Here is a 26,996-nt window from a genome sequence, read left to right as displayed (position 1 = left end):
GCTGTGCATAAACAATGTCAATTCAATTCAATTTTATTCATATAGCGCCGAATCACAACAAGTGCCTCAAGGCACTTATGTCCACAAACCACAATGAACTGAAGCACCGTCGTAAAGAAGAGTGGGCGCAATAGAGCCATACAGTAAATTATTACTTCAAGTTATTGCTGCTAAAGGTGGTTCTACAAGCCATTGATTTAATACTATGTGGATTCTCTCGTTAGGTTAAATGGTGATTCTTAAATTGGACGCAGATGTGAATGCTGGTGTCTGAGGCGTACCTGCTTCGCGCCCCATGAACTGGGATAGACTCCAACCTACTTCCATACTACTCTCAGCAGTGTCCTTGAGTGAATTTTAAACTGAACTTGAAATAATAGAAGAGCAGATCAGAATTGTTAAGCGATTATTTTAACAAAAGGTATTCACTTGAGGCCTCTTACTACAGAAAATGAATGATTATTGAAACTGATAAAGAATATCACACTGCTGAGAATAATACTGGAACACAAAATGAGTCTGGAGAACCTGGGGTCAGTTCATTCAAGGTTTCACTCAATCTTTCACAAAATCAAATTTATAATATTTCTCTCTGTTTTTTTCTGAAAAGTTGTTGTGTTCTTTTAACTAATAAATTTAATTAAGCTTCTAAACATTACACAGGTCTTCAGTTATTTTTTCAACACTGCATTTTCTTTTCATTTCCATTTTACATATGATCAAAGAATTTTTAAAATAAAAAAGGGTAAATTTGCAGGCTCGTTAGAACAAATTATGAAGTTGAGTGAATGGCCCACTGTGCATCTGTTGAAAAAACAAACTATAAAGTGCTAAATAATAAATGTGCTATATTAAGGCAACTGTAAACATTGCCAGAAAGCAAAGTGGTCTGGATGAATAGATATTAACCAGGCTTCAGTGTTTTTAACTCCACTGATATGAATATAAAAAATATATTATAAAAACAACAACAACAACAACAACAAAAAAAAAAGAATTTTAAATGTTAGATGTATGTTGAACACCAAAACAAAACATCAGATCCAAGAGGAAATGTAGCATCAAATATAAGTCTAACAGGATAAATTCATAGATGTGTGTTGGTTAATATTCATCTGATGCGTTGCCTGTTTTTTGTTAGTTCAATACACATCGGTTGAACTCATCCAAAAAAAAAAAAAAAGTTTAAAATGACTCTTTGGTATCCATCCAAAATCTGACAGTCCAGTCCAGACTGGCAGGTGAAAGTCCAGCTTAATATTAACTCCAGTGACTGCTGTCACAGTGCAGGCGATCCAGAGTTTATTATAATTCAGAGAAACTGGTTAATTACATAACCTGTTAAATCACTTATTACAAACACACATTACACAGCAGTATGATGGTAATTTTTCAACTCTGTTTATGAAACACAAAATAATAAACAGTAAAAGATCCATGTAAAATCATTTTTAAAAAGAACAACCAAAGTTTGACACTCACGTTTAGGTAAAGTAGTATCATCATATAAAAAATAAAATACAATTTTAGTCTAACAGTGAGGGATTTGTTTCATGAAGATAGGCTTTATCTACCAAACAGTGAGCCACTCTACCATGATAACAAATGCTGATATCTTCTAACTACAGGTGCTAAATTAAAAAAACAACAACAAAAAAAGCCATTTTTTTGTAACTTTCAGTAACCCAAGAACTCATCTTCTTTTTTTTTTTATCACTACAGTGCAAATTAAACCGTTGTTAATGTGGTGAGCAGCTTGTACTTGTTTCGAGAGTTCAAAGAGTCAAAAGTTTTACTGCTGCCAGTGCTGAAAGTGTCACTGGCTCTTCACACTGTGTTGTCCACCTAGCTGAACAAGTTTAAAAGTAGCATGGCAACTGCTAAATCAGTGTTTCCGAACCACTATGCCACATAAGTGTGCCATGAGAAATGATCAGGTGTGCCGTGGAAGATTATCTGGTTCCATCTGATTAGTACCAGCGTGAGTAATGGGCAGAACAATTAGATTCTCTTCCACTAGAGGGCAGTACAGCTACCTGCTCTGATTAAATCGGTTGCCAACTGCCAGTAAAACAGAAGAAGACAAAGAAGAAATCTTCTAATAGTTATGCTCTGAGTGAACCAACACAGCGCGTAGAGAAATATTGTAAAAGAAAAACTAGTCAATCTGTTTTGGAGGAAGGTTCAGAGGAGGTTGGAGATAGTTACCATCATGAGCTCATCCGGTCAGGATGAGAATGAACAGTCAGTAATCATTTGAAGGGTTTTTCGTTTTATTGAATAATGAGCAAAAAGAAAGACACACATGGACTGCTATCTCTGAAAGGAAATAAAGTATGATTTAAGCAGTGTTGGGTAAGTTACTTACCCAAAGTAACCCAGTTACTCCAAGTTACTCGTTACTTTCAAAGTAACTAGTTACTAGGAAAAGTAACTTTGGTTTTACTCAGAATTCTCTTGTTAATTTGTTGCTTCCGTAACTGGATACCCCGCAAGATTGCCAGTCTTCTAGCTTGCTTACTTGCCACAAGTGCACTGTGCCACCTACCAATAAAAGGAAAAAAAAATGTGCATATTTCCACGAGAGAAATCCCACGCCTGGACCATCATTGACCGCCTCCATGATTCTAGCCTACGTCACAGCGGCATGTGCGCTTTTTACATCCAACACAAAAACTGCAGTCGTGGTGCTTTCGATTGTACTCAGAACTCGGAAATTCTGCCTTCCGAATAGGAAGATGTAGGCAACACCAGATTGCAGATAAGCTGCATACAGGGATGGACTGGGACAAAAAAATCGGCCCACCATTATAGGGCTTTGGAGTTGACGTCATGCCGCAATGCATTGTGGGAGCGTTGCACCATTTTCGGGGTCTACGAATCAAAACAAACACACTGTGTTGGAACGACGATTACAAGATGCTTAAAAGCAGCTCAAAAGAGAATGGACTGTATAGAGACCGATTGTGTCCAGAGGCGAAGCGGCGGTACTTGCAGAAAATAGCGTGCATTGGAAATATGGACCCGTGGAGTAGAAACCCTGAAGACCAACCGCTATTGACGTAGCCTGACATATTTTCGTACCTTGTCTGTGGAGTCAGCGCGTACAAGTCGTCATTCAAACAAAGGTAAGTCAGCTGGAGTACTGTGAGTGAAATGCGTTTGATTTTCCCTGCAAACATTCAGATTAGAACAGCATAAATTCATTCATGAGGGGAAACTACAGTGAGATCATGTGGAGGCTGTTAGAGGGAAAACATAGTGAGTTCAGTGAATTGATGAGACATTGTCCTGAAGGATTTAGTTATTCTTTATGGTTAAAGAAATTGCAATGATTTATTCATATTTCTTATAAATAATTCTAATTATACATCTTGCTTCCATATTTGTATCCTGTGTCACTAAAAATACATTTTATTTTAATTTGATACATTGATTAATGACCTGCAGAATCTCCTTATCATATTAAGTGATTCATAATTGTCACTTTATGCTTTCTCCATCTCTAAAGTGATTACATCCTTGCATTACATACTTTAGGTTCATTTTCTGCAGGCAGGTTTCTGACAGAGAACAGGCAGATTTACACTATAACATGCAGCGTTCTATAGATGGACACATAAAGAAATGAAAAATTACATGTATGTGCCAACTTTCTAAACACTTTGTTACATTTATGATAAAGTAGATTAAACACATTTATGTCGGCCTTGGCTCATAGTTCTTGTCTTTAAATTAACTTTGTCTGTGTGAGTTTCAGGTCCTGCACTCTCAAAGACTGAATCAACCAGCATTGCAGCCATGGGTCACTGTGAGCATCACAGGGAAGGTTGAAGCTGCCCACTGCACCTGTAAGGCCAGAGTCACGGAGACCTGCACCCATGTCACTGCTCTTCTGTTTAATGTAGAAGCAACAGTGTTGATCCGTGGCACAAGGACTGTTACAGATGAACCTGCATACTGGGTTTTGCCTGGTAATGTGACCAAGATACAGCCAGAGGTTGGCCATAAGATGGACTTCTCCTCTTCAGCTGCCCAAAAAAAGGCTCTTGATCAAAACATAAACAGACCATCCATATTGAAAGGTAAAAGGAGCCGTCCTCAAAAAAGAAAAATCCCACCTGCTACTGTGGAGGAGTTGTCACTGCTATAATGCCATAATGTTTTATCTAGGGGTCTAGATTTATACCTGTAGTGCACTGCCGTGTAAATAATTTGCATTTACTGAATATGTACTGACTGAGTATCACTGTTCAAAAGTTGAATAAAGAAACAAACTAATTTTTGCCTCTTTTTTTTTTTTATTAAAACCACTTTATAGAGCATCACATCAGTTACAATGATGATGTCATTTATAGTTTACAAATTACAAAATGTTTACACAAAATCATGACATGATTACATGATATCAACCACTACTAACATTACTTTATTTACTGTATCTGAAAAAAAAAATACCGCTATTTATACAGCACAAGACTTAAGAATATTTAACAGGAGCAAGTTTCATTTTTCCCTGGTTTTATTATCACACTGTTCACCAAACGCAGCAAACCTTCACCATCTTATCCAGAAGGGTCACCTCTTCACCCTCACATGGAAGAAGTAATCTGATTGGCATGGTGGTTTGTTTGAAGCAGGTCCCTTGTGTAGCGCTGGAACCCAGTCATGATGTTTCATCCATTTCATAGGCTGGTTTGCTGCTATAATGCCAAATAATTAGCAACTCTATAAATAGAAGGTAGTTCTGCAAAATCACTCAGTAGGATGTTTGTTCTAATTTGCTATGAGCTCAGAGCGCATCGAAAATAAAACTAATAGGCTATAAAGAGTGATATGAACATATTTAGAACTTCCTGGAATGAAAATGTCTGGAGCACCAACAGATATTTGGAGATGGAAGAGAACTAGATATCAGCTCGTCTCACAGCTGCTATCCAGGCTAGACGCCTTCGTTTGGTAACATCGATACACGAGCTGCCTCATGTTGCTTCCAGGTGGGGAAAGAATGAAAAGATAAACTCTTTTTAAGCTTATTCTCTTGCCGGTCATGCGATCGAACATTGAAGCCGATCACACAGCAAATACGAACCGTGGCTGTGTTTAGACCCCCAAAATGGCGGATCGGGCCAAAATCCTTTCCACGCCCACACCCGTGACATCACGCTCCAAAGCCCTATAGGAAAAATCATAAAGCCTTTGAATGAAAACAAACGCTGTTGTGACAGTGATGTTCACTGTCTTGATGGCATATATGCATCAATCTATCAATCGTTTGTTGTAAGATTCAGATTATTATTTTTTAAAAGCTAGATATTTTAAATGAGAGTAAGAAAGAAAAGTACTTTGTTCCCCCCTCTCCCTGTTTATCCCCTACCTGGCCCCCTGGCAAAACTTTGCTAGACCCACCCCTGCACAGTTACCAGCTGTCAGTAATGCTCTGATGATTCAGTAAGGACAGCTCCTGGTTTCATCTTCATGTTTCCCTCTCACCACATATCCAAACCGATATCATGACCAGCAGCTTTTACAGCTGTGGCTCCAACAAACATCAGCTGTTACTAAAGGTAATATTAAATAAATTCTAACAACAGCTGATCAAGCTTAAACGTGCTGTTGTTGTTTAATGCGACCTCCGCTGGTTTCCTCTTTCTGGCGCAAAGTGAGCGATAAACAAACAAGATAGACAGGACTTGCGACAGAAAAGCTGATCAGCGATCAGTTTCATGATTGAAGTTGAAACAGGAGAGAGAGGGGGAGAGAATGAGAGAAGAAGAGGCAGCTGTGCAGCAAAGACACAGAATAACTCCAGCTTTGTGTCTTTTTCATTGTAGCTGAAGTCCGGGACAAACTGTTCCTTTTCACCTCAATACAAAACGTGTAATATTTTCTCTGAATACGAGACGATTCCATTTTTTAGGGGACGGTTGGCAACTCTAATAATTAACCATATGAACAAAATAAAGTTCAACATCAGTAACATAGCACCCACTCAGCTGTATAGAAACTCCGTCATGCTAGCTAGTACCCAGTACGAAAAAGTCAGCATAACGAAAATAAACTACACTTAAACTTGGTTTATATCTGACACAGATAGACTGCAGGTCATAACGTCTTACCTGAAGTTCAGTTCACCTGACACTCGGACGGGCGGCCGCCTCGGGTGTCTCCTGCTCCTGCGTCCCCTTTCCCTCATCCACCTGCTGGCCTCCACCACTTGGTAATGTTATTGAATCTGTGGAAGCTCCGCGATAGCCACCACACGAAGTAACGAATAACGAGCCTATCTAAATCCCAGTAACGATTAACGTGTTCCTGATTTTGGCATAATAACTAGTTACCGTGCTCGTTACCACAATAATAACGTAGTTACTGTAACGCGTTACTTAATAACGCGTTAGTCCCAACACTGGAAGCCACCTTCATGCTAACTGTATGTGATTTCTTTTTCTAACTCACTAGTTTAAAGTTCAGTTGTGCAGTGACTTTGACCAACAGGGGTGGGATACCTGTATCTGCTAGTATCTGCCTTTTGGAGAATTTAACAGACAAATTACATGACTTGCTTTATAGGTATTTGCGATTTTATTTTTACTTATTTTTTACATTTTTTATGATTTGGCATTCAAGATTCTAGTATGGCTATTTTATTTGATATTCTGAGATGATTTAGCTCAGGATATCAAATCAACACTGATGATTTATAAGGAAAAGGAAAAAGGAATAACTTTATTGATTTTACTTAGAGGTTGCAAATGATCCCTAAAGCACCGTGACATGTTATATGAAAATATTATGGGGCCTTTTGATAAAAATTTAATAGATTTTCTTTCATCAAATTATATTCCAAGTCATATATAATGGATATGATTTAAGTATAATATGTCGGCTCAAGAATGATCAAGAATATGAAGTTTGTTGATAACAACTTGCATATGTTATTCCTGAAATATATACAGTAAATGTGCCCGTATAGACCTGCGTGCTGTAAAGAACAAGAACACATAACAAGTTATTTATTTTAATAAAGAAAAATACGAAATATAAATATATCTCATCGACCTTCTTCATTAGTGGGGTAGATTGCTGAGTTTACAAGGTGTATCTAAACGCACCACACAAACCTACAGAACCGTGCAAACTGATTCTTAAGAGCAGACAGTATGACAGCACGGCATTTTCGCATAAAAACAAATCATGTAACACCTGAAGGACTAGGCAGATGGCAGTTTTTCTAAGATTAACTGTAAGGCAGTAAGTGAATGAATGAATGAAAGTTTTAGTCACGATCATGCAGTGTTTTCCCAGCGATTTCAGGCCTACCGAGAGAATGCCGTCTTTCTCCTTTATTTGAAGCTTTAAGTAAAGTCTAATAAGTATTTATTACAATATAAGAATATGTGCTCCATTTTGTAATGATAGTTGCTATTTAGGAAGCTACCCACAAGGGGCGCTCTGGAACAAATAAGTTTATAGAAGAAGACAGTGAGCACAAGTAAAAAATAAACAGCTAGCTGTAGCTAGCACAAGGAGCAATTCTTGACGTTTTATTCATAGAGGAATAAGAACATTACACATTTGTCTGCAATAATCACTAGTGATGTGACGTTCTGTATCGAGGCTTCGAAGCTTGTGTCGAGTAATTGAGGGGGCGTTTCCGCGATGCGCGTATCGAGGCTTGCTTCATTTATGGGAGGAGCTGAAAATGATGACGTCCGAAGTACCACGTGACTGGTTCAGGAAGTGGTTCGAACTTTCGAGCTATGACAGCGATATAAACCCCTCAGACTTCATTCAAAAATGTGGGTGTTTGATGGAGAGTTGCGGTTAGTGAGAGTTTGGAGACAGTTTTGAGAGAGTTAGGAGGTTTATGAGAGTCAGGAGAGAAAGTCAGGAGAGAATGGAGCCAGCTAAGAAGAGGAGGATGTCCTCCCCTGTGTGGGAACATTTTGATTTTATTCCTCCCAACAAGGTATGTCAATTTCTACAGAAGATGTATTTTCATAATAATGATGGTGCAATACAATTTATGTTAAGCTGTCTTTACTTTGTACAAGGTGAAGTGTTTACTATGTGCCAGGGAGCTGGGATATAACAACAACACCTCATCCATGCCTAGGCACCACAGAGCTTTGCATGAGAATAAGGGGAACACCGATTGTGGAGCAAGACCAGGTGAGGCATCAAATGCCATGATAATATAGCATGCTGTAATGTTACTAAATGATATAACAATATTATACAACTGTAATAAGTTACGTGTGTGATATTTATATTTGTGCTTTGTTTTTATTGTCTTTGCTCAGGAGAACAATCTCAAATAGATGAAGACCTGGTTAGCATGGTGATCGAGGACTCCCAGCCATTTAGCATTGTGGAGGACAAAGGATGTAAAAGATTTGTTAAATCATTAAATCCTAGCTATGTTCTCCCTATTAAAAATTAAAAAATTTCCAAATAATCATTTTCCATACTGCCAGTATAAATATACACAGTATACTGCCATCACTACAATATACATGTTTTACACACTCCTTTTGTTGTTGACATTTACAGGCTGTGTGCAAACGGCCACACTCTTCAAATTCATGCCAACTAATATTTTTACGTCCAGTAGGTGTCCTACTAGAGCAAATGAAGCTTCAAGACGCTTTGCGCTGGGGTGAACCAATTGGATGAAAAGCTTCAGTGCTTCATGAAGCTTCATCTGCCCATCACTAACGAAAAGCAAGCCGTTTAATATGGCTGATAAAGAAGGTACAAACAAAGGGCAAGGCAAACTGAAGCAAAATTAACACAAACCTAAACTGGGAAATCTAAACAAACAATAAGAAAAACCTAGACAAGAAACTTGGAAGCATGGCATGGCATAGGAAACATGGCATGGACAACAGACGACCAGACCATGACACACTGAAAACAGAGGACTTAAATACACAGGAGGTGATTAGGGGAAGTGGGAACACATGGAGGAACAGCTGACTGACATGAGCCTAATGACAGGACAAGGGAAGTGAAACTAAATACAATGAACAAAGAACACACGACTCCTTCAAAATAAAACAAGAAACATTGAGACAGACATGATAATACAAACTTGATAACATAAGACACGCAAGCATGGAACACAAAGGGTGAGGGAAACATAAATACAGGGGAAGAAAACACAAGGAGTCTAAATGAACTTCGCTGATCTAATGAACTTAAACATAAACAACATCCAAATAAACTAAAACTTAAAACGCAGGGTCAACAGGCCCAGGAACATGACAGAAATGGGACCCCCCCCCCCCGACCTTACACACACAACACAGACATTACATGGGGATACAAGTCGGAGATCGGTAGCGTTACAGAAAAACACTGAAATATGCACTACAGTGGGAAAGTACAAGAGGAAAAGAAGAGACCTCTACTCATGCTGTGCTTCCATGGTAGGACAGCATGAGAACAGGAAACAAAAAAACTCCTCTGCACAAAAAGCACATAAATGTCCACAGCACAACTTTGTGAAAGACATGACAAGCCACAGGATTGGGTGGGGGGTGAGGAGTAATACGAAGCGAACACAGCAGCCACCCTGCACAGCGCTACCATTCCAGCGCAGCACACAGGCCCGCCGTGTTCCCCCGCAGGAAACAAGCATCGAAGGCATTTGGAAAGGGAGGAGGATATCCACATGAAGTGATGGTGCTTTTTACTTTAGTGCGAACAGCTGAGCTTGCAACTAAACGCACCACGTAAACCTACTGAACCACTGAACCGTGCAAACTGATTAGAGCAGACTGTGTGAAAGCAGGGTGCTTTTGCATAAAAAAAAAATAATGTAACACCTGGTGGATAGCAGTTTTTCTAACACTATGTGTAAGGCAGTAATCTGTAACTGTTGAATGACCGTTTTAGTCACAATCATGCAGTGTATTAACAGCGATTTCAGGCCTACGGGGGGGGAGTTCCGTCTTCCAGTAAGCTGGAAGTTTTGCTTCTCAGTGCGGAAGGATGAAAGATGTGTTTTGAAAATGCCCCGTCACTACCGTCCTCCTCCCTCTCGGATCAGTCCGCATGTTCATGGTGCCAGCATTTGTTATGGAATATGTTGAGCAAACCTGGAAAAGCGTCAGCTCAGGATATTATTGTTTTCATTGCTGTGAATCTTTACCTGATACACTGACTTGGTGAGTAAATGTTTACTCTTATTCAAACTGATTTTGTGGCTTCTCTTAGTTTAGCACCAGGTTTATAATCTAAGTTTGTTACAGCTGTTAGACAGCAGATTGCAACAGTGTGTGTGAAAACTGGGCGTAACATGATCACCTTCTGTGGTTTTGTGCTGTTCTGGCACCTCAGCAATGATCCCATGAAAGAACGGGTTCTTGGAAAAGCCATCCTGCTCCAAGTCTGAAAAGAAATTATAGATGCTGTTACACTGTGTTTTCACAAGGGGAAATTCAGTTTACATTTAACAGTTTAAAACCAGTTCTTGACCTTTTGTTGGAAAATACAGTGCAATGGTTTTCAACTTTTTTTTTTCAAATTTTAGAATGAAGCTTTCTGGGAAAACCTGTTACCTGCTGGTAGAAACAAATGGCTCACAGACAAATACTTTATTATGGTGTGAAAAATCTACTTAGCTTACACAAATATAACTAAACTAAATTTGGGGTAGCTGTAGCTCAGGCGGTAGAGCAGGTCATGTACTCATTGGAAGGTTGATGGTTCGATCCCTGGCTTCCCCTAGTCTGCATGCCAAATATCCTTGGGCAAGATACTAACCCCAAATTGCTCTCCAATGCATTCATGTGTGTGAATGTTAGTTAGGAAGCACTAAATAAAAATGTGCTTGTGTGTATGGGTGAATGCACAAGTTGTATAAAGCGCTTTGAGTGCTCATAAAAGTTATATAAGAACCAGTCCATTTACCATAAACACCAAACTATATTTGATCCAGATACTTTTTGGTTAGAAGTGTGTTTTATCTGGACGTGCATTCCCACTTCAGTTCCTGCCAGAAACTCCAGCTGTGGTTGAAGCCCACATTGCTACAAGATGCACGTGACTCTATAGAGGAGGTCAGCAGAGAGGTACAACAGTGTCTACAGCAATCTGTAAAACACGGTACAGGCTCTGTCATGTTTCAGAGCTGCCTTTCAGCCAGTGTGGTGTTGGATATCCTGTCAAAATGCTGAAATTATGAATGCAGAAATGTGCCACCAGAATTTGATCAACCATTCAACACAATCTGGAAAGTTTCTGATTAGCAACACTTTCGTCTTTTATCTTTTATCAAGCACTGCCAGTCATGGACAGAAGTAGCTGCACACTGTAAAATGTAATATTGTGTTTGATTAAAAATATTAAATAGGCTGACCTCAGTTTTTAGCAATTTGTTATTAGAACTAGATTTTAATAAGTTACCAGTGCATTTTATGCAAAAACTCTGTTAAACTCAATTTATTTGAGTTGTCTTAACTTAGAAAAACTAAGTAAGCTGGAAGTTTTGCTTCTCAGTGCGGAAGGATGAAAGATGTGTTTTAAAAATGCCCCGTCACTACCGTCCTCCTCCCTCTCGGATCAGTCCGCATGTTCATGGTGCCAGCATTTGTTATGGAATATGTTGAGCAAACCTGGAAAAGCGTCAGCTCAGGATATTATTGTTTTCATTGCTGTGAATCTTTACCTGATACACTGACTTGGTGAGTAAATGTTTACTCTTATTCAAACTGATTTTGTGGCTTCTCTTAGTTTAGCACCAGGTTTATAATCTTGCTAGCTAGTTAGTGTTAGCCTAGCGTTGCTGCTGCCGCTGAGCTCATGTTATTTAAAAATTACCCAACAGCCTTAAAAACCTTACATAAAACTATGTCTGTGAAATTTTCTGTTGATTGTTTGAAATAAAAAAAAAGTGAGATAAGGTGGGGTGTGGGGGGTATTTTCAATCTATAGCCATAACTAACTAACTAATTATATATATCATGTTTAACCTGAGTAGCAAAAGACCGCAGGGGGTTGAAAACAATAAGCCAGGAGTTAGCTGTGCTCGCGGACTCTATCAAGCCTTGACCTCCCGGTCAGCTATCTCGCTGGTGGATAACAGAGCTCTCCAAAAACGTGGAAGCACTTTTGCAAATATGTGATATTTTGATAAATTAAGTAGATATTTGAGCATTACACAGCTACATTCTCGGCTGAAAATATCTTAAAAGGTTATTTTGTGACCCAGAAAGGGTAGTCTGGGGAAAAGGAGGATCGCTTTGTCGCCACGGTTGTCGGAGCCTGTGTGTACTTGTAAGCGCGGCAATGGCGGAGGAGCGCGGCTAAAAAACGTATTACTTTTTCTGGGTCACAAAATAAACTTTTAAGATATTTTCAGGCGAGAATGTAGCTAAGTAAAGTTCAAATATCTGTTTTCGATTTATCAAGACATCACATATTTGCAAAAATGCTCAGACGTTTTCGGAGACGTCCATTTTTTTTCATGCTTTGTGGCAGCTTTTGAACATCTGTGGCATCTATTAATGTCAAATCTAGCCTTTATTTAACAACATAAGCAAACTCTATGTTACAATGATTGCACAGCCATTAAGGATCAAATCAGTTTCTGAAAAATGTTCTGCTTTTTCTCCCTCTGCTTGCTTCTTACTGTCTTTGAGGCTCGGGACCAGCACTCCTGCTGTTGGACAGAAAGACATCAGTAACTATTTTGATTTTCCAATATATTAGCAACTGTCAGTTATATTTATATTAACCAGGCTGAACTTTAATCATACTTTAGATCAGCCTGTTTTACTAATTGTTTTATTTGTGCTTTGGTTTGGGGAAGTTGTTTCTTTACTGATCTTTTCCTGTCTTCTGTTATTAGACTTGAGATATGGCTGCACTATGCTGTTGCTGGTGACTCCAGTTAATTCTACAAGACATGCTGTGTAAGTAAACAAACAACAACAGTTTGTCTGCATTTCTTGAAAGATCACATCCCCCAAACTTAGTTTAGAGGGTCTACACTGTATATAGTGAAGTCTGCAAGTTTTCTAACAGCAAAATTTGTTTTGTGCCCAAATCATTTTGCACATCATTAGAATGAAAGTTATTGGTCATGTTTGCATAGCCCTTTTTAAAATGATGCTTTCATGACATTATTGTGTGTTGGGTGGTGGTCACGGCTATCCAGACTGACAGTGGGACATTGAATGTCACCTCTCCGGTGGGGAGGGAGCCTGAGATTGTCTAAATTGGAGTCTGTTTATACCAAATGCAGAAAAAATGTTTTAAGAAAGCAATTAAGTTCATGTTTCCAAAAAATATGATTGTTTGCTTGCAGGACAACAGGAGAGATGAGTCCTCCGTCACAGATGGTGTGGTCAGTGAAGATGGTCGCCTGCAGGTTCAAGCTCATTGCATCTCCAACCCACATCCACTCCCACAGTACTTAAGGGAAGTTAAAGACTTTGTCTGCACTTACATTTGGATCACCTCGATCCATGACAGTCATTCAGGCAGTAATGCCTCGACTGGAAACAAGCATCCTTAAAATAATACAACATTCCAGCTCATGTGTTGGAATGAAAAACAAATGTGTTGTTTAAATCAGAGACTGCACTTGTGACAGAACAACAAATATTTTATTTTGATTATATAAGTAATGTAAGTACAAAACAAACTTGTGGTAGGCCTAAACTTATTTTCAGAATAATTACATCTGAGACTTTGTTTCATTGTGAGATTATAACAGTGATAGCAATATAATTGTTTGTTGTTCAGCAGAACAGTGTCCAGTATGTTGGCTGTTATACTTTGTTGTGTTTGAAAATAAAACTTGGGCTCATTTTAACATCATTACAAAAAGTGTTGTTAATTATTTTTAATCATATTCAGGTTACCACAAATTGTTTTTTCATTTAGTTGAACTTGAAATTTTTTGGTCAGTAGGTAAACAATTCGTATTGTACAGTGAGAAATATCAAGTTATTCTTAATACTGCAGACTTGCAATGTATAAGTTGTCCTAACAGTCATCTTAAGTAAGCTTTCCTTAATTTTTTTGAGTTCTGGGAACTAACAAGGTTGTACAGTGTACTCAAAATGAGTAAGTTGCCCTAACTTGGTCATCTTACGTAAACTTGATCCAATTTTTTTGAGTTCTGGGAACAAATGAGCTTGTACAGAGTACTCAAAATAAATAAGTTGTCCTAATTTAGTCATTTTTAGCTAAGCTTTACTCAATTTTTTTGAGGCAACGAGTTTCCTCATTTTTTTGAGTTCTGGGAACTAATTAGATTTTACAGTGCATCTGCATTTAAAAAAATGTCAGTTGAATGTGTACATGTCTTAGCTGCAGACATTAAAATTTAGTTTCTGTGTTTCACTGACAAGATTTTATAAGATCTCATTTTCCCAAAGTCAATAATAAACTGTGCACCTCCAAAAATATCACCTTGGATTTAATCGTTTTATGAATATTATAAAAAAAATACCCTGAAAGTCAAGGCAGAGAACTTGAGACATGACTACATACACTACCTTTCTGGGTGACTTTCACGTGGTCTGACACTTTCTCATATTCTGCCAGCTCCTGGAGAAAAACAAACTCAGCATGAGCTCATCGTTCATAATGAGCTCTCTAACATTTATTAGCCTGTTTGCACTGAAACTAAAGAGCAAAGCGAGCACATTGCATCTGAACCATGTAATAATGACAGCAGCAGCAGAGAGGTTGACGGATGTCAGCCTGCGGGTCGATACATGTCACTATATGTCTTACACACACAGCTTGACTGCGCGCGCACGTTTCCGCTCACCATGATCATGCGCGCGATGTCCTTGCAGTCGTCCAGGTTGGCTGCACGGATTGAGAAGTCCATGCTGAGTTGATGGGGTGATGAGGTCGTGATCGCAGAGCTGGAAAGTAGTGATGGGTCAGTCGCGAACGAAATGTCTCTTAGAGCCAGGTCTTTGACGTGAACGACGCGAGCCGGCTCCTTATCGCGAGCCGTTTTTTTTTCTCTCTCACCCTCTCTCGCACTTTTTTTCCGCTTCACTCCGCATGCGAGCCTTGTGCTTTACACTGGGCAGAGGGGGGAGGGGCGGTAGGTACACTCAGTAGCACAGGAACAGAACAGGGGGGAGAGACAGAGAAAGAGAGCCAGGGACAACAACATCACATTAGAAAGTTATAGTAATGATCCACAACTATTTTCAGTTGCAGATGATAAAGGATTCAGAAAGTTTATTCATGCAGGTCCATATGACAGAGAATATGCATGTTCTTTTTGTTTTCATATTATAATTTATATTTACAGTTTTTTCTGATGGCTTGAGCACAGTTTTTGTAACTATTGGCTATTTTTGCAAAACTCTACACACAAATAAGAAAACTCTTCACCCAATCAGCAAAACATTGTAGTTTTCTTGTAAAAGCGAATAACCCTTGCTTAACTCTCCACACTTTTGTAAAAATGGTATTTGTGTATCCAACAGTTAACACAAGCCATCATATTAATAAGCACACAATGCACCAACTACACACTGATGGTGTGAATAAAAAACACATCTGGCTTTTGCTTTCTCTGTGCACAAGGTAGGCTATGTCAGTTTGAGCTCATACTTTTGTCATAAGTCTGTAAACATAGAGGGATCCAAACTTCAAGTACTGGTGTTTATTCCCTCACATCAAAACAAACACAAGTGTTTATTTCCAAGTATAGGATTATTTGCAATCGCCATATTGACTATATGGGTTTCTTGTTCTGCAGTGAACATGCTTCCTCTGCCCCAGCATCTGGTCATCTAGCAATTCTGTAAAGTAACAATTTCAGTATTTTTACATCTATGGTATTGTTGTGTTTCTCATTGGCATATGGCAGTGCTACAAATCTTAGTGCAAAGTGACTGTACTAACCGATTCTCATTTCAAAATGTCCTTATGATGCTTGCTACAGAGTAGTGGCTCGAGTTAGGCTGGACCCGTTGGCCAGCTTCCCTCAGGGTCATTCCATGGTTGATTACATGGTCCACTATTGTAGCTCTGATGTCATCAGCAATTCTATTTCTTACTCTTCTTACCCTTCCTCTCCCCCCTCCTCGTCCTCCTCTCCCCCCTCCTCATCCTCCTCTTGTTCCTCCTTGTCCTTGTCGTCCTCTTCATCCTACTTCTTCACCTCCACGTCCTCTTCCTCGGCTTCCTCTACTTCTCACTCTTCCTGCTCCCTCCATTGTACTCCACACAGAGCTTACCTGTATTATAGTGCTAGGGCTGATTGCAAAGTTAACTAATTATCTAAAAAAGTTTTCACATGTGACAGTGTGCCAGACAGTTGGCAAAATAGTGTAAATAATGGCCTTAAATGTGTATAGTTTTGCTAGGAGTGCGTTGATCATTTGGAAATTGAGTGTAAAGCAGTGAGTTGTGTTTACAGTTCTGCAACAAGAGTGCTGTGCAGTGGATTGTAGCTACAGGTTTGCAAAGTGTGTGTTACAAAATGGCAAACTGATTGCAAAGCAGTGTTTGTGCTTTTAGTTTTGCAAACTCAGTGAGTGGTTTTGCTATGAGTATTAATAGTTTTAGAAAAAACTGTAATTGTGTTGTGGTTTGCAGTGTTTTGTGTTGTTTCACTTTAAATTTGTCAAAGGAAAAAGCTGAAAATTTAAATAGTTAAAAGTTGAAATGTTAATATTGTTTTTTGTATTACAGGATTTATTTATTACATGTTATGTGGAGTGAATAAATAAAAGTATATTTACGGTGGCCCCCACAGACAAAGCACATACAAACTTCAAATCACGTACGAACTCTGAAGCACGCACAAACTCCAAAACACGTTAAAACACGTAAAAACTCCAAAACAGAAGCACAGAAGTGTGTGGTAATAACGTGTAAATGAACATTTTTTTAAATTATTTGACTATATATGAATGCTTGTGTATAAAAACATAAACAATACACATATGCTTTCATGCTTTCAATTGTGTAATTTAAGTGATCTAGGTAGCTCTGTTTTGGAAGTTCAGTTCATGCTAGAAATGTGTTTTGGAGTTTGTACGTGTTTTGTCTCTAGGAGCCACCGCATATATTTATATATAAACATAAATAAAACCACTTTTTTTTGTACATTAGTAATTGCCTTTGTGCATAATTTTATATTATTGTTAATAATAAATTAATTAAAGCAACAAAACAGGAATTACAAACCCCTCATCATCAGTGGCACGCCAGTGGAGAGAGTGGACAGTTTCCGATACCTGCGTCCACATCACTCAGGACCTGTCATGGTCCTGCCACATCAACACCCTGGTTAAGAAAGCCCGTCAGCGTCTCTTCTTCCTCAGAAGACTTAGAGACTTCCATCTGCCACTGAAGGTGCTCAAGAACTTCTACTGCTGCACCATCGAGAGCGTCCTGACGGCAAACATCTGCACCTGGTTTGGGAACAGCACCAAGCAGGACAGACGAGATCTGCAAAGAGTGGTGCGCTCAGCCGAACGCATCATTCAATCAGAGCTCCCTGACCTGCTGTCCATCTACACCAAGCGGTGCAAGTCCAAAGCTAAGAAGATTATGATGGACCTCTCCCATCCCAACAATGGACTCTTCTCACTGTTGAGGTCTGGGAAGCGCTTCCGCTCCTTTAAGGCCAAAACAGAGAGAATGAGGAGGAGCTTCTTCCCCCAGGCTATTCGGGCCCTGAACCAGGTGTAGCACTGTACTCTCCCACACACATCACTATAAGACTGGACTCTCACACACATCACATCACCACACGCACCACCACACATTTCCTATAATTTATAATCTTTATAATCTCTCTCTCTGCTGTTTGCACATTTTTATTTATTTTTTTATTTTTATTTTTATTTTTACTGTAAATTCCTAAGTTAATTTGTAAATTTTGTAGTAAATTGTAAATACTGTAAAACTTTTTTCTGTCATTTAATGGTCGGGCATTGTACAGCTACAAGCATTTCACCCCCATGTCATACTGTGTATGGTTGTGTGTGTGTGTGACAAATAAAATTTGAATTTGAAATTTGAATTTGAAAAACAACCTGAAGAGCCGGTTCGGAGCTGAAAGAGCCGGCTCTCTAAAAAGAGCCGTAAATCCCATCACTAGTGATGAGGTCGTGATCGCAGAGCTGGACAGCCGCGTTTCCTTCAACTTCTTCTTCTTTGGGATTTAAAAGCAGTTGGCATCCGTCTCCATTGCATTACCGCCCCCTGTCACATGTACTACTCTGTCTTTGCCAGTTTTTTCTTTACTGGTAGATTTCCCTGCAAACGCATCTGCTTTCTGATTTCCCAGAATCCCTGTGAGAGCTGATGCCACATGAACACGATTTTTATCCACTGACTTTTATCCACTAATTAACTGTGAACTGACTGACAACATGGCATAAACTAAAAACCAGCTGTCCCCAAAAGATACCAAAGCTTGCCTGCCATCATTTCCTCTTCCTAATCCAAAGCTAGCAAAATTGTACATTGCCTAAAATCATGTACACTGAGAAGATTTTTTATTCCTGGGAATAGCCTCAGTGACTCCTGTCAAATGACTCCTGTTGTGGCTCTTTTAAATCATCTGAAAAAATTTGCACATATTCTTTATATATGAGGTCCCCAAGAGTGAAATCTTCTTTTCTTTAGCATGTGCATTTTGAGACCTTCATACTGGAATTGCAAGACAAATCACAAAAGTCAGTTTTTTAGACTTTCATGTCATCAAAAATGTTTGTTTTTTTTTTCTTTTAAGCTAATCCAGTATTTTGCAGCATGCTGCCTTATTTGAATCCAAAGTGGAGTCATCCATCAACAACCTTTACACCATCACTATCAAAAGAAGGTGGTCAGAGCTGATCCCTGATTTGATCCCATCCTCACATTCAAACCCACCTGTCACTCCTATCACACACATCACCACTATCTCAGTGTCCACAAACATGTCATGAACAAGCTGTGACACGGATACAAATAAGAAGACATGAACAACTTCTTGTTTTGTTTTTTTCAGTGCATTAAAGTCCCTGCTGACAGATGAGTGTCATTTCCTGTTTGCGTACTTCTCTCAGCAGTGTTCTTAAACTGATTTTGAAAAAATGGAAGAATAGATCAAAATTCTAAAGGAATAATTTTTTAAAAAGGCATTCACTTAGGATGTCTGATACAGAATATTGCATTATTTATTAGCTATGCCATACTTATGGTCATGTTTTTATTAGTATTTTATATTTTTAGAGTTCACTTTGTTCCCTCCAGTCCACTGTGTGTCTCCAGCCACTTTTAGGCTTTGTTTACTTTTCTGATGGATTTTGCTTCATGAACTTATAACCAGTCATGTGTCTGTGTTTGTGTCTGAAGTACAAAAAAAGAAGAAGTTTGAAATGCTGCTGATTTTTTGGTATCTATCCAAAATCTGACAGACCAGTCCAGTCTGGCAGCACAAAGTCCAGCTTATTATTAACTGCTTTTCAGTTTAACCAACTGGAGACCAAAGGTAGTGACTGTATTCACAGTTCCAAGGAATCCGGAGCTTATTATAATTTAGAGAAACTGGATGAGCAAACAACCTGTTCTTAACTTAGTGAATATAAATACATGGTAAACAACCACAGTTTGACTCTTAGATTTAGGTAAACAAGTACAGTTAATGAGTAAGCCTTTCAGTCTAACAGTGAGCGAATTATTTGAAGGAGATGTTTTGTAACTTTCAGTAAGCCAAGGGCATCTTCATTGTGCTGACTTGAATCATTTACTGTATGAATTAAACCTGTGTCCATATGGTGAGGTAAACCTGTTTCCAGAGGGGAACGTTCAAAGAGTTTAAAGAGTTCAAAGAGTTTAAAGAGTTCAGTGCTGCTGATATTGAAAGTGTCACTGACTCTTCATATTGTTTGGCTAAACCAGTTTAAAATTGGCAGAGCAACAGTGGATTTATACAAAGTACAATTCAAAATAAATCATAAAAACAAAAACTGTTGAAACAGGCTTTTAATGGATCCTCATTTTAGCACTTAACTGAACAACATCTTCCAGAGGAGTTATCTAAATAACATTTCATAAAAAAAGAAACTCAAATATTGGTCGTTGGTAGTTAAAAGAAAGCTTCATTATGAGTGGCTCCTGCAGATATGAGTGGAGGACTTCTTCCACACTGCTTTAGCTTCTTGTTACACTAAAATCACTCAACAGTGACTCTTAAACAAACTGAGCACTTGGGTTGCAGAAATCTGGTTCTGTTGTGTATTTCAAACTATTTAAAAGTCAGACATCTTTTCCCTGCTAAATATTCTTGTCTCCCATATCACCATTTTCCAGACGTTTCCTTCCCCCTCTCAGATCCAGCTCAGGGTATAACTGTCATGTTTTTGGGGTCTTTTGACCCAGCATGTTGCGTTTCATACCTTTTTCTGTAATTGTGTGATTCCTCCCATGTTGGTGTCTCCCCCACTATGTTAGTTAGTGTTGTGTCTTCCTGTACAAGTCTGTCATGTACCTGTGTTTAAGTGTCACTCACCCTTTGTCTGTATCAGTGATGTCCATTTTGGTGAAGAATTGTGGTGTCAAGTATGATTTTTTTATAACTCTATTTTTCAAATGAGGTTAACAAGCATCCACTGTATGCATGTATCTTTGCACACAGTTATTTTATGTTAACTTATCCGTTCTGTGTTGCTTTGATGCTGGCTTAATGGTCTTAAACCCTGTAATCACCACGTTTGCTTTATAAAAGCTGCTTGTAAAACATCTAATTCATCTGAGTAGATTCACTTTTAAAATCATGATTAAAGATTGCAAATATTGTTCATGTTTTTAGGCTACACATGCCATAGCAGACACTTTGCAAGACAGCACATTTTTTATCTGTGTTCATCATTTGTACAGTAACATTTTAATAAAAATGTTTATTTCTAAGTTTAATCAGTTGAAAGTTTGTCTGTATGAAGTTGCACTTAAAACTGCAATTTCTGTTTAATTAGATTAGATAGTATATTACTGCAATCACACCTCTTATAACTGCTGGAGAGAATCATAAATAAATAAATAATGAATTTTCAAAAAATCCCTTTTGAGGCACATTTAGTGTTTACTACTCATTCACCAACCTCCTCTGGGAGATGAAGGTGTTTTGGGTGTGGCATGCTGGCACAGCCTGGTGCAGCATGAATAGAGCCAGGAGAACTGATAGGACACCCCTGCCACAAAACAAGGAAACATAACTACAGGCATAGAAACGTGAAAGATTAAGGATAATGGAAACAAAATAACTGCATGATTCCATATGAGAAGACTTAATTACATTCAATGTACATCTGAACATTTAATGTTAAGATGAACAGATGTTCAGCTGACATCTGCAGCAACTGTGTGATGTCATCACATCAACATGGACAAAAATCTCTGAGCACCTTGCTGAATCTATACCACGAAAAATTAACGCAGTTCTGAAAAGGAGGTGTAAGCCTTTACTAGGAAGGTGTACCTAATAAAGTGTCTGTATCGGCTTATATCACACATTATTCGGTGCACAGCTCCACCTAGTGGCAACAGGAAAATTATTTTTTCTAGGTTCTCACTAAAACACAAATTAGTTAAAAATAAGATAAACACAGCTGTCCAGTAGCGGTTTTTGATATGGGCGACATGGCCGAACATCGTGGTGGGGCCGGACATCGTGGTGGGGGCGGCATCACGGGCATCAGTCGGCAAAAAAAAAAAAAGTTGCCCGTACTCATGTTGCCCCGACATCAGCCAGCGCATTTTGGGGATGGAATAGGCACCGGGCGGGGCGGCGGGGGACTCTCTGGCTGGCTGGAGCAGCATCTAATAATAACACGGGCTCGTTGTGGTGATCCTCGGGTTGGGGGATGGGTGTTAATACTGGAGTCCAAAATTAAGACCAATGGAAGATGGACAAGAAAAGTTCAGGCGCTCAGTGTAGAAAAAAAGAGAAAAGAAGAGGAGGAACGAGCAAAAGATACAGGTAGGCGGATGTGTCATTGGATAATGGCAGATCGTGTATCCTGAAACTATCAGAATCATAATCAGAATACTTTATTAATCACTAAGGAAATTATGTGCGTTACAGTTGGTCCGAGAAGAAATTGTAGGAGTGTCCGCCCAGGGGTTTCTGTTAAAGAATCAAGCAATTAAAAAAATCATTTTAATTTATAACAAACATCTGTGTAATTAAAGCTGATCGATTCTCTTGCTCTTCAAACCAAAAATAATATTATAATAAAAAAAAGCTGAAGCATCAGTTTAAAAAAATGAGAAAGAAGGGAGCAGAATTTCCTTTCCCAGTCTTGTAAAATAACAGTTTCAGTCATGATTTCTCTTGTGCTTTGCCCTTTTTCCACACTTTTGCTTACTTCATTTAAACAGTTTATTTGTTAATGTTTCCTTCATTATTTTCAAATCATCTCTCAATACTGCATTTTAAAATATTAAATAAAATAGTATTACTTCAAAAGTTTAGGACACCTGATTGGCTGTGGAAGTAATGCGCACACACCTCAGATCAATTTGAAATAAATAAAAAAATAAATTAGATTTAAAATTGTGGAATTTATTTTAAATATAAAACACACACACAAAAAAGAGGTTGTCTGTCAGGTATGCAACAGGGCAATGATCACAGCATGCAAGCAAATCCTGAAATTTAATTCGCTTGTTTTTGATGTCCATCCTCAGTTGTTGCATGTTTGTCTTCTCCGTCGCTAATCTCAACCTGTCTATTGGATTATCACAGCTGCATCTCTGTCACTGACTTCACTCCTGAATTTTCATGATGCCGGACAATTTCTTTGTGTCCATTTCCCCCCCAAGTGTCCTGAAAAACCTTCATTTACTGGGTAATCTCATTTACAGCAGAGTTCAGATCCAACACTAATAATCACTGTAATTATACTTGTCCATCATTTTTGTGTGTATTATGACTCTGCAGTGTGATAACTGACTTTGCTTTCTCATAAGCGTCTTCTCTCTGGTCATATTTGCCACTGATTGCAGGTGGAAAACCTGCCTGTTTTAACTATCTACAGCATGAATAATAAAATACATAATCAAATAAAGTAAAATATAAAGAAACAGATGCCTGTGGTAACAATTATGACTCTTGCTTTTTGCCTTTCTGTAAAATAAAAGATATGCACTCTGGGATCTAGAAGAAGAAATAGAAAAAAGACAAAACACAACTTAAAAAAACCTTAAAACAATTTTGAAAAATACAATTCGCACTTGTGATTAGAGTTTGGTGTAAAATACTCCATACTACTGTACTGTACATTCATCTATATTACATGTGTGTTTAAATAAACTTTAAATATTGATATATTTGCAAATTAATCTATAGCAAGGACAAGAAGAAAGACAAAAACCTACTTCTCCTGGAATGGTTGGTAATCAAGCTATGAAGGAAAAAAAACAAACAAATATAACATGATGAATTTTTCTTTTATGTTTATACATAAACATACAATACAGTAATTTCTGAATGTGTTTCAATTACACTGAAGAAAACGCGATCAGCCTTACCGGTGTGACCTGGGTATCATCAAACTTATACCATCTGTCTTCATCCTGGGTTTTGATTGTTGCGCTGTAATGGCCACCTCTCACACCACCAAAATGATCCACAACTGCATACAGTTCGTACACCTCCCTCTGATCACAGAGGACAAAAAATAACAAAGTGAGAAAGAAAAATGAATTGGATCAAATATTAAAGTACACTTTGTAAATACCTCTGGTATTTGCAGGCTGTAGGGAATCTCCACAAAACAGCTGGTTTTGAAGTAGGACATGTAACTGTAGCTGAACTCAAACCTCTTCAGCAGCAGAATCAAAACATCTGGGTGATGTTTTATTACATCTGTCTGAGTGAAAAATATGGGTTATTAATGTGTGCCATTTTGTTATAATTTTATTAAATCAATATCAATGTTCAGAAATCACAAAAAATTCTTCATTTACAATAGTAGCATCAACTTTGTGACCGCAGCGGTCACAGTACATCTGGTGTTCTCCATTTAGACATGTAGGTCTGAAAAACTCCTCAATGCTGTTCACCTGAAAAATTAAAACTAACTCAGAAGCAGCTTTGATAAAGATGTGCCGAAAAGCTCAGTGTTCACAAAGGTTTTCTCAAGAAGGGCATGCTAACATTAATAAATCATGACCGCTTTAAAAGACATAATATTGTCTTTTGAAGAGAGATATAAACAGTAAAAACAAACCAAAATTCTAACATCCATGAACACATATCAGTGAACTCAGGATTTGGACTGTAGAGTTGATTAGATGTGTCAGAAAAAGAAAAAAAGGTATTGGACAGATCTGAAGACAAACTGTAGGGACTTCAATTTACTGGCAGTTCACCTCAGTGGGATTTAGATCCAGTATGTAAAATTTCACCTAATCTTGGTTAAGCTTCAACATTTTTTTGTAGTATTCGGAGATGAACTCTCTAAGACCTCAGTAACACAGGCTCACATACTTGATAAGTGTTGGAAAGTGTGTATTCCCAGTTAGCGAGTGGTTGCTGGCAGTCACTGGGTGAAACTGGTCATAAAGATGCTAAACCAAAAAAACTCCTTGCAATTCCTTTGGTTGCTAGTATTTTGCCATGGTCATCAAGTTTGGATGATAGCCATTAAAACCTTCAGCCACCACTCGCTAACCCATTTTCCACAAAACAAACAAAAATCACACCAAAAACTCAATTTTGTTTTTCTACAAAACATTGGATTAGGTTTACCTTTTCTTATAATTTCTCACTAAAAGATCCATTTGTTGCATTTTCTGACTTAGAATATTTACATGACTCATGAGACTATAAGTCAACTGTGTTATGTTTGTTTTGTAATGCATTGAAAGTAATAAGAAATATATTTTTTAAAAAATAAACATTTTCAGAAATAATAATGATTAATATGTTTTGACTCAAGCAGGATCTAAGGGATCATCTGATTTTTATGTGTCCTCAAAGTAGATACATAGTTCCCAATCAAACAAAAGTGTTTATTAAGGAAAATGATAGAATAACACAGATATGTTACTGGCAATATTATGTGAACTTGTTGCAGCTGTGAGTCCTGAAAACAGAAACATGCTGAGAAGTTTATGTACTTACTACACTGTAGTCTTGATTGTAAAAATCCACCAATGACAGAGGAAGATGCCAAAATGGTGCATCCCTGTCAGTCTCTTTATGACCTTTAGAGCAGGTGATTTGGTTTGCTAACAGACCGTAGAAGATCTGAAAACATAAATGAACAAAAACATATTATTAAGTGTTATTTTCAAACCAAACGATTCCATTTGATATTGACAAAGACCTTACCTGTGATGCCTCGGGACTGGTCATTGTTAAAATCTTCTCGATGCATTCAGCAGCATCTCGCTGTTCATACACTGGGTGGAGAAATATATGTGCATGTCTTTAACAAACATATTCATTAATTAAAAAAAATATATAACCACATAATTATTCACTACAATCAAAAATGCCAATCATAAACCCTCAAAATGTTGTGTAAACTGATCAAGTTTCTCAAAAACATGAAACATCAAAAACATTATTCAAAGGTTTTGTTCTCTGTGTGTTATCATACTGTACCTCTGTTGATGCCCAGCTGGGTTATTATTTTGTGTGTGTTTGCTGTATGTTTCTGTAAATTATCAAACAAGTCTGTAAGGGCACCAAGAAGCCCAATGCCAGCATTTTGTTTGCAGGACCTAAACAAAGACAAAGTCCCCATAAGTAATAAAAATGAACCATAGACCCCATTAAATGTACATATGTGACAATAAGAAACCTTTTCACAGCTTCTCTGAAGTCTTCGGTCATAAACAGCACCTGCAGCACACTGTTCAGGTAACACGTCGCACCTTGGTTTACCAGCCCATGGTATTTATTATTAGCTTCTGTAAATTGCAGAATAAGAACATGAGTGTGCATCATAAACTGCCAGCACAGACAGAAGGTCATCAGAAAATAGCTCGTTCCCTTTTGCGTCTTTTCTACAGTCCATTGAAGTCAATGATTTGATCTACATTTGGTAACATATAATACCAAGAATAATTTTTAAATAATAGAATTAATTAAAACTCATTTTTTTAACAGTGGCTTTTCATTCGAGTTCCGTTTAAGTACCATCAGATTTTTTTGTTTATGTTGTCACAATATAATGTATTTGCGCCTTCTCACGTTTCATTTTACTGTATTTAGTTTCTATTGTTCATTAATTAACTTGTAATGCATTTTGGTTAACTTTGTTGCTCGTAAGTGTGTATAGAAAACACCGACATTTACAAATTGACATTGACATTCCTTGTCAGGTACCTAGCAGGTTAAGAAAGGCACGTCCTTACAAATGGCGCAAGGTGTATAAATTCTCATCATATCTCAGTAAACTCTTAATAATAAAGCAGCTCAATTGAAGACGCTCTGAGTAAAGGACAGTTCCTCTTTCAACAGCGTTTCCAGGCTGAATTTAAAGGCGTCTGAAGAGCGTAGGAAAAACTTTCTATAGAGAACACACAGAAGACCAATAAATTAAAAAAAAGGCCTCGGGACTACAAATCTTACCCACAGAGGTAAAGATGTTCTTGAAACCCCGTCGACCAAATAAACGCATTTTCTGCCCCCTCTGACGATCTACAAAGAAATTGTTGTTGGAGGCAGAAACAAACGCGATTATTTTTGAAATGAAATCAAAGTAAGCCAAAGATGCAGGCCTACCTTCAACACAGTTTTAAGACATTTCTTCAGATACTTGTTAATAAAATATTTCATCCACTATACGAGCATTAGGGTATCTCAATCTCCCGTGCAGTTAAAAACACTCCGACTATCGCTTTCTCTTTCACTTCTCCCGGATCAGTGATGAGTTCAAGTCATGTCGGAAATGTTAATTGTTAAAAATGTGTCGCATTTCTGTCAGTTTCCTATTCTACAGGTGCAAACTCAGCAGCTTTCTTTTCTTCCCAAACTGTTCTGTTCTCAGTAT

The 26,996-nt window shown here is 38.1% G+C and overlaps 2 protein-coding genes and 1 long non-coding RNA gene across 3 annotated transcripts in view; 1 reads left to right on the top strand and 2 right to left on the bottom strand.

The window, feature by feature from the left end:
- Positions 1-18,326, bottom strand: part of LOC102777010 (thialysine N-epsilon-acetyltransferase-like) — a 41,734-nt gene extending 23,408 nt beyond the window's left edge. Inside the window, exons 1-4 of the mRNA XM_087836956.1 lie at positions 18,150-18,326; positions 14,795-14,931; positions 14,517-14,568; positions 10,315-10,398 (exon numbers count right to left, since the gene is read on the bottom strand). Of these exons, the coding sequence (XP_087693082.1) occupies positions 10,315-10,398; positions 14,517-14,568; positions 14,795-14,931; positions 18,150-18,198 (322 nt within the window). The 5' untranslated portion in view covers positions 18,199-18,326. The remainder of the gene's footprint in view (positions 1-10,314; positions 10,399-14,516; positions 14,569-14,794; positions 14,932-18,149) is intronic.
- LOC148104251 (uncharacterized) lies at positions 11,558-13,409 on the top strand. Its single transcript, XR_015717372.1, has 3 exons — positions 11,558-11,693; positions 12,860-12,923; positions 13,319-13,409. It is a non-coding gene; the product is annotated as an uncharacterized LOC148104251 (long non-coding RNA).
- A 5,164-nt stretch (positions 18,327-23,490) lies between the features above and the next one.
- LOC148104250 (uncharacterized) lies at positions 23,491-26,624 on the bottom strand. Its single transcript, XM_087838309.1, has 7 exons — positions 26,576-26,624; positions 25,803-25,911; positions 25,604-25,722; positions 25,328-25,398; positions 25,118-25,243; positions 23,730-23,861; positions 23,491-23,649 (listed from the first exon to the last, which is right to left on the bottom strand). The coding sequence occupies exons 1-7, from the start codon at positions 26,622-26,624 to the stop codon at positions 23,491-23,493; spliced, it is 765 nt and encodes a 254-aa protein (XP_087694435.1).
- Between the last annotated feature and the right edge of the window lie 372 nt (positions 26,625-26,996).

The sequence above is a fragment of the Neolamprologus brichardi genome, chromosome 3 (genome assembly GCF_056152115.1).
Source record: "Neolamprologus brichardi isolate AB-2024 chromosome 3, ASM5615211v1, whole genome shotgun sequence".
NCBI lineage: Eukaryota > Metazoa > Chordata > Actinopteri > Cichliformes > Cichlidae > Neolamprologus > Neolamprologus brichardi.
The sequence above is the reverse complement of the archived record's forward strand: the minus strand, read 5'-3'. Positions and strand labels throughout refer to the sequence as shown.